Source organism: Euprymna scolopes, chromosome 21 (genome assembly GCF_053919585.1).
Source record: "Euprymna scolopes isolate OS-2025 chromosome 21, ASM5391958v1, whole genome shotgun sequence".
NCBI classification, from domain to species: domain Eukaryota; kingdom Metazoa; phylum Mollusca; class Cephalopoda; order Sepiida; family Sepiolidae; genus Euprymna; species Euprymna scolopes.
The window spans coordinates 94,351,227-94,361,969 of NC_136502.1; the positions used below are offsets into that span (position 1 = coordinate 94,351,227).

The 10,743-nt window shown below is 33.8% G+C and overlaps 1 protein-coding gene across 4 annotated transcripts in view; it reads right to left on the reverse strand.

The window, feature by feature from the left end:
• Nucleotides 1-10,743, reverse strand: part of LOC145242593 (uncharacterized) — a 237,560-nt gene that overhangs the window by 76,844 nt on the left and 149,973 nt on the right. For all 4 annotated transcript variants that reach the window (XM_080105699.1, XM_080105701.1, XM_080105700.1 and 1 more), the window contains exon 5: nt 3,610-3,732. In XM_080105699.1, the coding sequence (XP_079961825.1) occupies nt 3,610-3,732 (123 nt within the window). The remainder of the gene's footprint in view (nt 1-3,609; nt 3,733-10,743) is intronic.

Sequence of the window (10,743 nt, forward strand, 5' to 3'; positions counted from 1 at the left end):
CAAACTAATAATAAAATATATATCTACACAATACAAAATAATAATAATAAATATATCTACACAATACAAACTAATAATAAAAAATATATCTACACAATACAAACTAATAATAAAAAATATATCTACACAATACAAACTCATAATAAAAAATATATCTACGCAATACTAACTAGTAATAAAAATATATCTACAAAATACAAACTAATAATAAAAAATATATCTACACAATACAAACTAATAATAAAAATATATCTACACAATACAAACTCATAATAAAAAATATATCTACGCAATACTAACTAGTAATAAAAATATATCTACACAATACAAAATAATAATAAAAAATATATCTACACAATACAAACTAATAATAAAAAATATATCTACACAATACAAAATAATAATAAAAAATATATCTACACAATACAAAGTAATAATAAAAAATATATCCGCACAATACAAACCAATAATAAAAAATATATCTACACAATACAAACTAATAATAAAAAATATATCTACACAATACAAACTAATAATAAAAAATATATCTACACAATACAAACTAATAATATAAAATATATCTACACAATACAAACTAATAATAAAAAATATATCCGCACAATACAAACCAATAATAAAAAATATATCTACACAATACAAACTAATAATAAAAATATATCTACACAATACAAACTAATAATAAAAATATATCTATACAATACAAACTAATAATAAAAAATATATCTACACAATACAAAATTATAATAAAAAATATATCTACACAATACAAACTAATAATAAAAATATATCTACCCAAACTAATAATAAAAAATATATCTACACAATACAAACTAATAATAAAATATATATCTACACAATACAAACTAATAATAAAAAATATATCTACACAATACAAACTAATAATAAAAAATATATCTACACAATACAAAATAATCATAAAAAATATATCTACACGATACAAACTAATAATAAAAAATATATCTACACAATACAGACTAATAATAAAAAATATATCTACACAATACAAAATAATCATAAAAAATATATCTACACAATACAAACTAATAATAAAAAATATATCTACACAATACAAAATAATCATTAAAAATATATCTACACAGTACAAAATAATCATAAAATATATATCTACACAATACAAACTATTAATAATAAAAAATACATCTACACAATATAAAATAATAATAAAAAATATATCTACACAATAAAAACTAATAATAAAAATATATCTACACAATACAAAATCATCATAAAAAATATATTAAATTAATACAAAATAATAATTTAAAAATATCTACTTGTTATATCGCATATCCCTCCAGATTTGCACAAACAAAACACGAAATCAGCAGGAGCAGTGATAGTGACAACAATGGTCGTGTTGAGACAAACCCTGTTCGTCGACACAAACTAAACAGACATACTAAACTCATATGAGAACGTCAAAGCTTGTTTTTTTTTTTCTGTGTCTACATCAACGGCATAATTCGCAAGTCATTCCAGCAAGAAAACTACTAGGCGAACTACTCAACAAAAAAAGAATTAAGTTTCAGATATGAACATCACAGCCAATGACCCTCCTACATGTATATTAACACGAGTAATTTACCCATGGAACACTATGAGAACATAATTCTTACTCGAATGTATCCACGAGTTTATCAGCATAAATCTGATACAGACAAGTGAACATACTCCCCACCCCCAAGAAAAACAGTTGAATCCCTACAGTACGTTAAGACATGGAAGCTAACACAACTTTACAACGAAAATGACACATCGACGCCGGAGCCAGCATGTCTTCAACTACGTCCGCAGACCAAGCATAAATACAGTTGGTTTTCGACAACCAGGCAGAATAGGCTAGATCGCGGAACAGTGAGGTTGTCTGCCGACACTGTCATCCCAGCAGCAGACCAAGCAAGAGAATCAGCAGCATCCAACCGTCATCAACCTCACCTAAAACAACATCAGCAGCAGTCCAAGTCATAGCATCAGCAGCAGCCAGCCGCCGTCGATCTCACCCTAGACTACCCTTTCTTTGCCACCGACTCCCAAGAGCATGCCGATCGATCGGAACCCCTACTACAAGCAGCTGATCGACGTCTTCGTCACCACCTCCGCCATCACTGGCACATCCTGACAATACCAACAGCAACTGCTAAAATTGCATTGCCCCTGAATAAAAGTTTAAACTAAACTTCGTCGTTTGTCCTTCTTGTTTCCATACTCTTAGTTTTGTAATATAAGATACATGACACAAACTAATAATTAAAAATATATCTATATAACACAAACTAATAATTTAAAATATATCTAGATAACACATACTAATATTTAAAAATATATTTGCATAACACAAACTAATATTTGAAACATACATCTACATAACACAAACTAATATTAAAAAATATATCTACATAATACAAACTAATATTAAAAAACATATCTAATTGGCACAAACTAATATTAAAAAACATATCTACATAACACAAACTAATAATTAAAAAATACATCTACATAACACAAACTAATAATTAAAAAATGCATCTACATAATACAAACTAATATTAAAAAATACATCTACATGACACAAACTAATATTAAAAAACATATCTACGTAACACAAACTAATATTAAAAAACATATCTACATGACACAAACTAATATTAAAAAATACATCTACATAACATAAACTAATAATTAACAACTACATCTACATAACACAAACTAATATTAAAAAAACATATCTACATAACACAAACTATTATTAAAAAAACATATCTACATGACACAAGCTAACACCTAAAAAATATATCTACATAACACAAACTAATAATTAAAAATATATCTATATAATATAAAATAATCTTTAAAAAATATATGTCAATAATACAAAGTAATATTTTAAAAAAAATACCTATATAATACAAAGTAATATTTTTTTAAAAAAAGCCTACATGGTACAAAGTAAATTTTTTAAAAATACCTACAAAATACAAAGTAATATTTTAAAAAAAAATACCTACATAATACAAAGTAACATTTTTTAAAAATACCTACATAATACAAAGTAACATTTTTTAAAAATACCTACATCATACTAAGTAATATTTTTTTAAAAATACCTACATCATACAAAGTAATATTTTTTTAAAATACCTACATCATACAAAGTAATATTTTCTAAAAATACCTACATCATACAAAGTAATATTTTTAAAAAATACCTACATAATACAAAGTAACATTTTTTAAAAATACCTACATCATACAAAGTAATATTTTTTAAAATACCTACATCATACAAAGTAATATTTTCTAAAAAATACCTACATCATACAAAGTAATATATTTTTTAAATACCTACATAATACAAAGTAATATTTTTTAAAAATACCTACACCATACAAAGTAATATTAAAAAAAAATACCTACATAATACAAAGATATATTTTTAAAAATACCTACATAATAAAAAGTAATATTTTTAAAAAATACCTACATAATACAAAGTAATATTTTTTACAATACCTACATAATACAAAGTAATATTTAGAAAATACTTACTAATCGGAGGTAAACTATCATTTGATGGCGGCTCCTCTGTCTTTTCGACCAACAATTCCACGCGTTTAATAAGGGAATACTTTTTTAAGAGAACAAGAGCCCTTTTCACGAACCCAATATAATCTGACAAAGAAAGAAACGGGACGGAATTTAAAATCGTGTAAAAGTAAAACCAAAAATAGATTAAATACAGACAGACAAGTGTTGAGCAAAGAGAAATTTATTTAATGCATCATAAATGGACAGGAATTGAACTTGAAAAATGAATCATCCAATTGACTAATGAAGTAAAGAATTTTTCTAAACATTGAAATATAAGTTTGTTTTCATTCATTTACTTGATATTTCTTTGTGGTTTCTTATTTAACAATCTTTTTTTTGTTGTTGTTTTTTGTGAGAGAGTTTTGAACAAACTATTTCTTATTCATTTATTTCTTGCAGACTATTATCCTCATCTTTTTAGTTGCTGTTTCACAACGTTTCGGCCAACTATTCCTCTGGCCTTCGTCAGTTGGTAACTGCGACAGGATAGGAACTCCAAATCTCCTAACTGCATCCTCAGCAATTACTACCTTCCATAGTTGTTGTTATCTCACCACGTTTTGGCCAACTTGTGGCCGGTCTCCTGCACTCAGATCAAGCAACTGATCTCTGACTTCCTTCAGAAACTGTGACTCGTGATGTCTAGTCACCCAGGAGACCTCCACATTAATTCTCAACGCCTCTGAGCAGAATTCTGCTGAAAGCAAAAAGCGAAGCTTGCATGCCCAGAAATAAGACAGACGAATCCGGGTTCTATCTACTAAAAATTAATTTCACAAAAGTTACAGTTCTTTTTATATATATACAACATTCAGTTATTAACACATTTTAAGTTCACAAATCTCTCTCCTTTCTCACTGGATGGTTGGTCGATATGGCGAAGAGGGAGTGTCAGGCGTCAGGAGCTGTTTTCTTCTGAAACTCGGCACAAAATCTCCAAACTCCAATCCGTCAAAAAAAAAACTAGGCGCTTGTTTTTATATTCAGGGACGGGGTGGGTCGGACGATCCACCTAACCAATCAGGGATGCGTTCCCCGGGGGAATTCCCATATACATTTGCATGTGTGCACTTCACCAATAGTCTAGATTTTTGCAATCTGAGACCAAAATGAAATCATCTTCCCACGACCTGGGAGGTCAAAACTAATCATTCAGAAAGCCAGTACAAATCTCGCTCAACAATAAAATATATATCTGTTTTTAGCAATAAAAGAAATATATATCAATATATTTTAATTCAAGTATTTCTATCTGCCATTGTCCGGGATTCAATTAGACAATCTTAGCATATTTACCCGGTCTTTCTCAGGTCTCAGGGTGTCTCAACCTCGCCAATGGCGAGCAAATCGCTCCCTCAAAGCGATCATGTCACAAACTAGCCTCTGGCCAGCTTTGGGTAGGATTGAAACCACTACCTTCAGACAATGCTCACATGACCATAAAGATTCAATGTCTACATCTACTGCGCCACGGGCCTCGAAAGGCGATCAAGGTTGGATTTTTTTGGTCTTATAAATCCACGTTTATTTATTATTTGATCTTCCATTGTTGGGTCCGTACGGAATGGTATGTTATTTAATTAATTGGAATTCATTATTGAGATGAGTATTATCCTCATCTTTTAGATGTTGTTTCCCAACGTTTCGGCCAACTATTCCCCTACTTTCATGAGTTTTGAACAAACTATTTCTTAAGTTTTGAATTTTCTTATTGATATGTCCCGCAAAAGAGATATATTCGTTTGAAGTAGCTGAGTGGACTTAGCTACTGTATTCAAGTAATAATCCGTCACCTTGTTGTTAGTTGGGGTTGGTAATAACCGTAATCGTGAGGATTTCAACATATCTTTGTACATCCCCCCCATCCCAAGTAGCTCTACAAGCCGTATTTATGGCTTAAAAAGCGAATCATCTTCTTGTAAGGGGGAACTTAGATATACGGCGTGCCTTCAACAAGTTTCCAGACTTTTTTGTACAGTTGTCGTAGACTTTTGAAAATTCAATATGTTATTGCTATACATTTTATGAGATTTTTTTTTTTTTTTTTACATTTTCACTCCAAACACGGCACATTGCCACTTTGATATAGGGGGCTACTATAAAGGACATAAGCTACAGGGGTACTATGTGGGGAGTTGGACAGCAAGATGTCGGTTCACGTTACACTTGAACTTCTGCATGTCAGTACAGTTGGGGAAGCAGGAACCCGGAAGGGAATTCCAAAATCTAGCGGTTCTGGGGAAGGCTCTCTTACATCTAGGGATCTCAACTTTGAAGGGGTGGGATTTTGCTGCTTGTCAGGTTTGTCGGGGGTATTTACATTGAGGGGGTACAAGTGCTTGCAGTTCGACGGAGGATTCACCATTAAAGTATTTGTAGAACAGGCAGAGGGATACTACATCTCACTGATGGAACAGAGGCTGAAGCTTAGATGACAGTTCAGGACCTATCAGGTTGACGACTGTCTTTTGAACCTTGTCTAGGAGTGAGAGACTAATAGCAGATGCACCAGACCAAATATGACAACAATACTCCATACATGGGCGAATGGTGGCCTTATAGAGGTATAGGATACTTTCGGGCGTTAGTAGCTTTCTTGCACGGTAGAGAGACCCTACCTTTTTCGCAGCAATCCTAGCAATGCGGTCAATGTAATTTTTCCAACTCATGTTTCCTGTGAACGTTAGGCCGAGAGGTTTAAAAGATGTACTTTCAGATAAAGAGTTTTTGGCCATTGCTATTGGTGGTAGAGAAGGTTTCTTGTAATTATTGAAGGAAGCAAGTTTAATTTTGGCAGCATTGAATGTGACCATCCATTTTTGTCCCCATTCCACTACAGATTGGAGGTTGTCCTCTAGTGTTTCCGCCATTTCTTTAGATATGTGTTCATTTGTTTTCCTGTTGTGTCTGTTATAGGGCGTTGTTTCATCAGCATATATACCCATCTCACAGACAATTTTGTCAGGGAGGTCATTTATGAATATTAGGAATAATAGAGGTTCAAGGATAGACCCCTGACGCACTCCCACATTTATATCATATTATTTAGATGTACGACCATTGAGGATAACCGTGATTTTTCTCTTATCTAAGAAGGATTTAATTATGTTAAGTATTCTTCTAGTGACACCGTATGATCTGATTTTCCTGAGAAGACCTTCATGCCATACCCTGTCAAAAGCCTTAGATATATCTAGAGCTATCGCTCTACCCTCCCCTGCTTTGTCAAGTGAATGGTATATACGCTTAGAGATTACAGTTAGGATGTCTGCCGTGGAACAGGCTTGCCTAAATCTATATTGTTGGTCGGTCAGAAGTTTAGCATCATATGAGATGACTAACCAATTCTTATAATTTTAGGTTCAAATGAACAGCAATAGCAGAAATTGGAATACATCATGATTGTCACAGTTGGTGAATTTAAAAAATGCAATCTGGGCATGAGGACTCTTCAGAGTAATGCTATGCAATAAAATTCCACTCCTTGGTCAGTACCTCTAATACACAAATAAAAAACAATAAACTCAGTGCAGAATACTGATGTACTCCTACTTTAACATTATAGCCGTCACTAAATATGCTGTTGATTTGAAAATGACTCTGAGCATTTCTATACATTGCTTGAAAAACTTTCAACAACCACTCGTTCGCCCCTAGTTTCCATAAAGCTCATCAATCAACCTTTTTGGCACTCTGTCAAAAGAAAGCTTTCTCCAGACTCACAAAGGCAAGATATTACTAAGGCATTAGTCTCAGAATAAATATAGCATCAGTGTTATGTTCCTATTTACAATGTCTCCCCACGGGATAGAGTTAGACACCAGGGTCGTTTTTTAATGTGGAGAAAAGGAACAAAAATAAAAATTGTCTCAGTCGTGAAGGATTTCTCCTCCACTGACAGAGAACAAGAAATTGAAATGCATAATTTGAAGAACAGATACTACACTTTGATCTTGTTTATATATTTTATTGCTTTTTAAAAAAATTTGGAAAATACAATTAAGTAAAAAAACAAAAGATTTTTGAACAACAAAATTAGGCACAAGGCCCTACTACACTTTGATCTTGACCCGAAGGCCAAGGGATCAGTGTTATGTTGGCCAAACATAAAACTAAACTGCATTTCATCTATGCTTAAATTATTCTGTCAGTCAGTTTCACGACCTGATTCATCAGCTTTAAACCTCCGTAATTACTTCTACGTCGAGGTCCTTTGTAGCCTTGTAACAATTCACAATTGCATTAAGTTCCCAGTCTTTTGACATAACCTCTTCATTTGTGATTTGATTTGTCGAGTCTTTGATCATCTCATCGCCTGTTTCACCCGCTGCCTTCAACATTTCTGCAACAATGCCTTCATCTTACTCACAACTTGACCTTGACTCACAACTTAACCTTGACTCACAAATTGACTCTTTACGTTATGATTTTTGCCAACTGTGAAGGGGTGGGATTTTGCTGCTTGTCGGGTTTGTCGGGGGTATTTACGTTGAGGGGGTACAAGTGCTTGCAGTTCGACGGAGGATTCACTGTTAAAGTACTTGTAGAACAGGCAGAGGGATACTGCATCTCATCGATGGGACAGAGGCTGAAGCTTAGATGACAGTTCAGGACCTATCAGGTTGACGACTCTCTTTTCTCTCAATTCCCGGCTCTGGTCAAGATTTGTAATAAGACGTACTGTAACATTGTCCGTGGACCAACATACATTGGAGACCAAAACAAAGAATAGGAAATAACTTAAAGTCGTTTTTTTGTTTTGTAATACGTTATCTTGTATCTCACGAGATCTCAAACATTATCTTGTATCTCACAAGATCTAAAACGTTATCTTGTCTCTCACGAGATGTCAAACATTATCTTGTCTCTCACAAGATCTCAAACGTTATCTTGTATCTCATGAGATCTCAAACGTTATCTTGTCTCTCACGAGATCTCAAACGTTATCTTGTATCTCATGAGATCTCAAACGTTATCTTGTCTCTCACGAGATCTCAAACGTTATCTAGTCTCTCACAAGATCTCAAACGTTATCTTGTCTCTCACGAGATCTAAAACGTTATCTTGTCTCTCACGAGATCTCAAACATTATCTTGTATCTCACGAGATCTAAAACGTTATCTTGTATCTCACGAGATCTCAAACATTATCTTGTATCTCTCGAGATCTCAAATGTTATCTTGTATCTCACAAGATCTCAAACATTATCTTGTATCTCAAAAGATCTCAAACATTATCTTGTATCTCAAAAGATCTCAAACATTATCTTGTATCTCACGAGATCTAAAACGTTATCTTGTCTCTCACGAGATCTAAAACGTTATCTTGTATCTCACGAGATCTAAAACGCTATCTTGTCTCTCACGAGATGTCAAACATTATCTTGTCTCTTACAAGATCTCAAACGTTATCTTGTATCTCATGAGATCTCAAACGTTATCTTGTCTCTCACGAGATCTCAAACGTTATCTTGTCTCTCACGAGAATCTTGCAATTTTATTTAATTATATCCTCATACTATATTTATTGCAACACATCCTGTGTCTAATAGCACAATTCTTATCAGAAAACACAGCATGTTTCTCCTGCCAAATTAACTCGCTCTGACAAGTCATCCTTACGAATCGTCTATGCTTGCTGGGTCATTCATCATCAACAATGAGAATTTATCTACGGAAAATCATTGCCGGGCAGCAAAAAGTAATATGGTGGACAAAGAAAATTATGGCTGATGACAATTAAAGCTGACCTGGAACCCAACCTTTCTTGGCATTCTGTTATTGTGGGCATGCCTGTTCGTCTTGACCTCGATCATGCCCTGGATGAAATAATGGTGTGCTGCACTTGGGTAGGGAGAGCAATCAGAAGTCTGGCTGATTACATTTTAACTTGGACTCGACATTGTGTATAAAAGTCTCACAAATAAAAAAAAAATTCAAAAATTCAACAAAAGTTTTTTTTTTTTTTTCAATTGAAAGAAAGGGTATTTATTGCCGGTCGTTTCAATATCAAGCCATCGACACATATTTTCAAAGCCAACAGAATATGGTCACATTTCCTACTTTTCCCTCTCTGGGTCAATTAGCAGTTTCTTAGTTTGCAGCTATAACTAGCTGGTGTGTGTATAAATCATTCGACAGTTTACGGCCCTCCAACATCTTCCAAAGGTTCAAAGAATTAGTCTTGCATCTTATTCAAAGTGACTAAATCAGGTCATGACGTCCATATCTGCAACAGAAAGATGAAACTTTAAGGCCATCGATTGCTAGAAGCAGCTTACCCTGCCTTGACAGAGTTCAAAATAGACTTCGTAGCTTAGTGGGGGATGCCCTTTTCTCTTCCCTGCAACCTATTTCCCACAGAAGAAACGTTGCGAGTCTGTCTCTGCTTTATCGTTATTTTCATGGAGAGTGCTCGTCTGAGATCCAATCTATGATCTCCCTGGCCTGACTTTCACGAACAACACTTGTCTACCTGAAACCACGATCAATAATTTCCCCCACTCTTTATCAGTGCCTAACCTAATCGTAGATTCCATGAACAAAGCTTCTCTCTTAGAACTGCATGCCTGTGGAACTCTGTTCCGTTTTCCTGCTTTCCAACTGACTACAATATGGTTGTCTTCAAAAGTTCAGTCATCATAACAATGCAATTTGCAATCTCCTCTGATTCATTCGAACGGAATAAAAAAGTAGGGGGGGGGGCATTACTTTTGGAACATCTCTTGTAGTAATGAAAGGTTCAATAGAAATGTTAGAGGATCAAACTAATGTTCAGGCGTCTCTTAAAGGACACTGCAAAGGCTGCATGAACCAGATTCACGTTCTCCATGGAGACCATGTTGGAGTGAGCTGCATTCAAAGATTATCTACAGGTTGAATATTTATATAAGACTAGCCTGGATGCCCGGCGTTGCCCGGGTGTTTGGAGGTATGTGTTGAGCAGGAAAAAAAATGGTAGTAGGCAGGCAGGTTCGAACCCGTACTGCAAAGGTGGAAAAGAACGTGAAAAAAAAAACGTGATGTCTTTGCCGTTGCGTCGATCGTAAGTGGTGAAGGTTTAAATTTAGGCTAATCAATCGGAAAGAGGGGA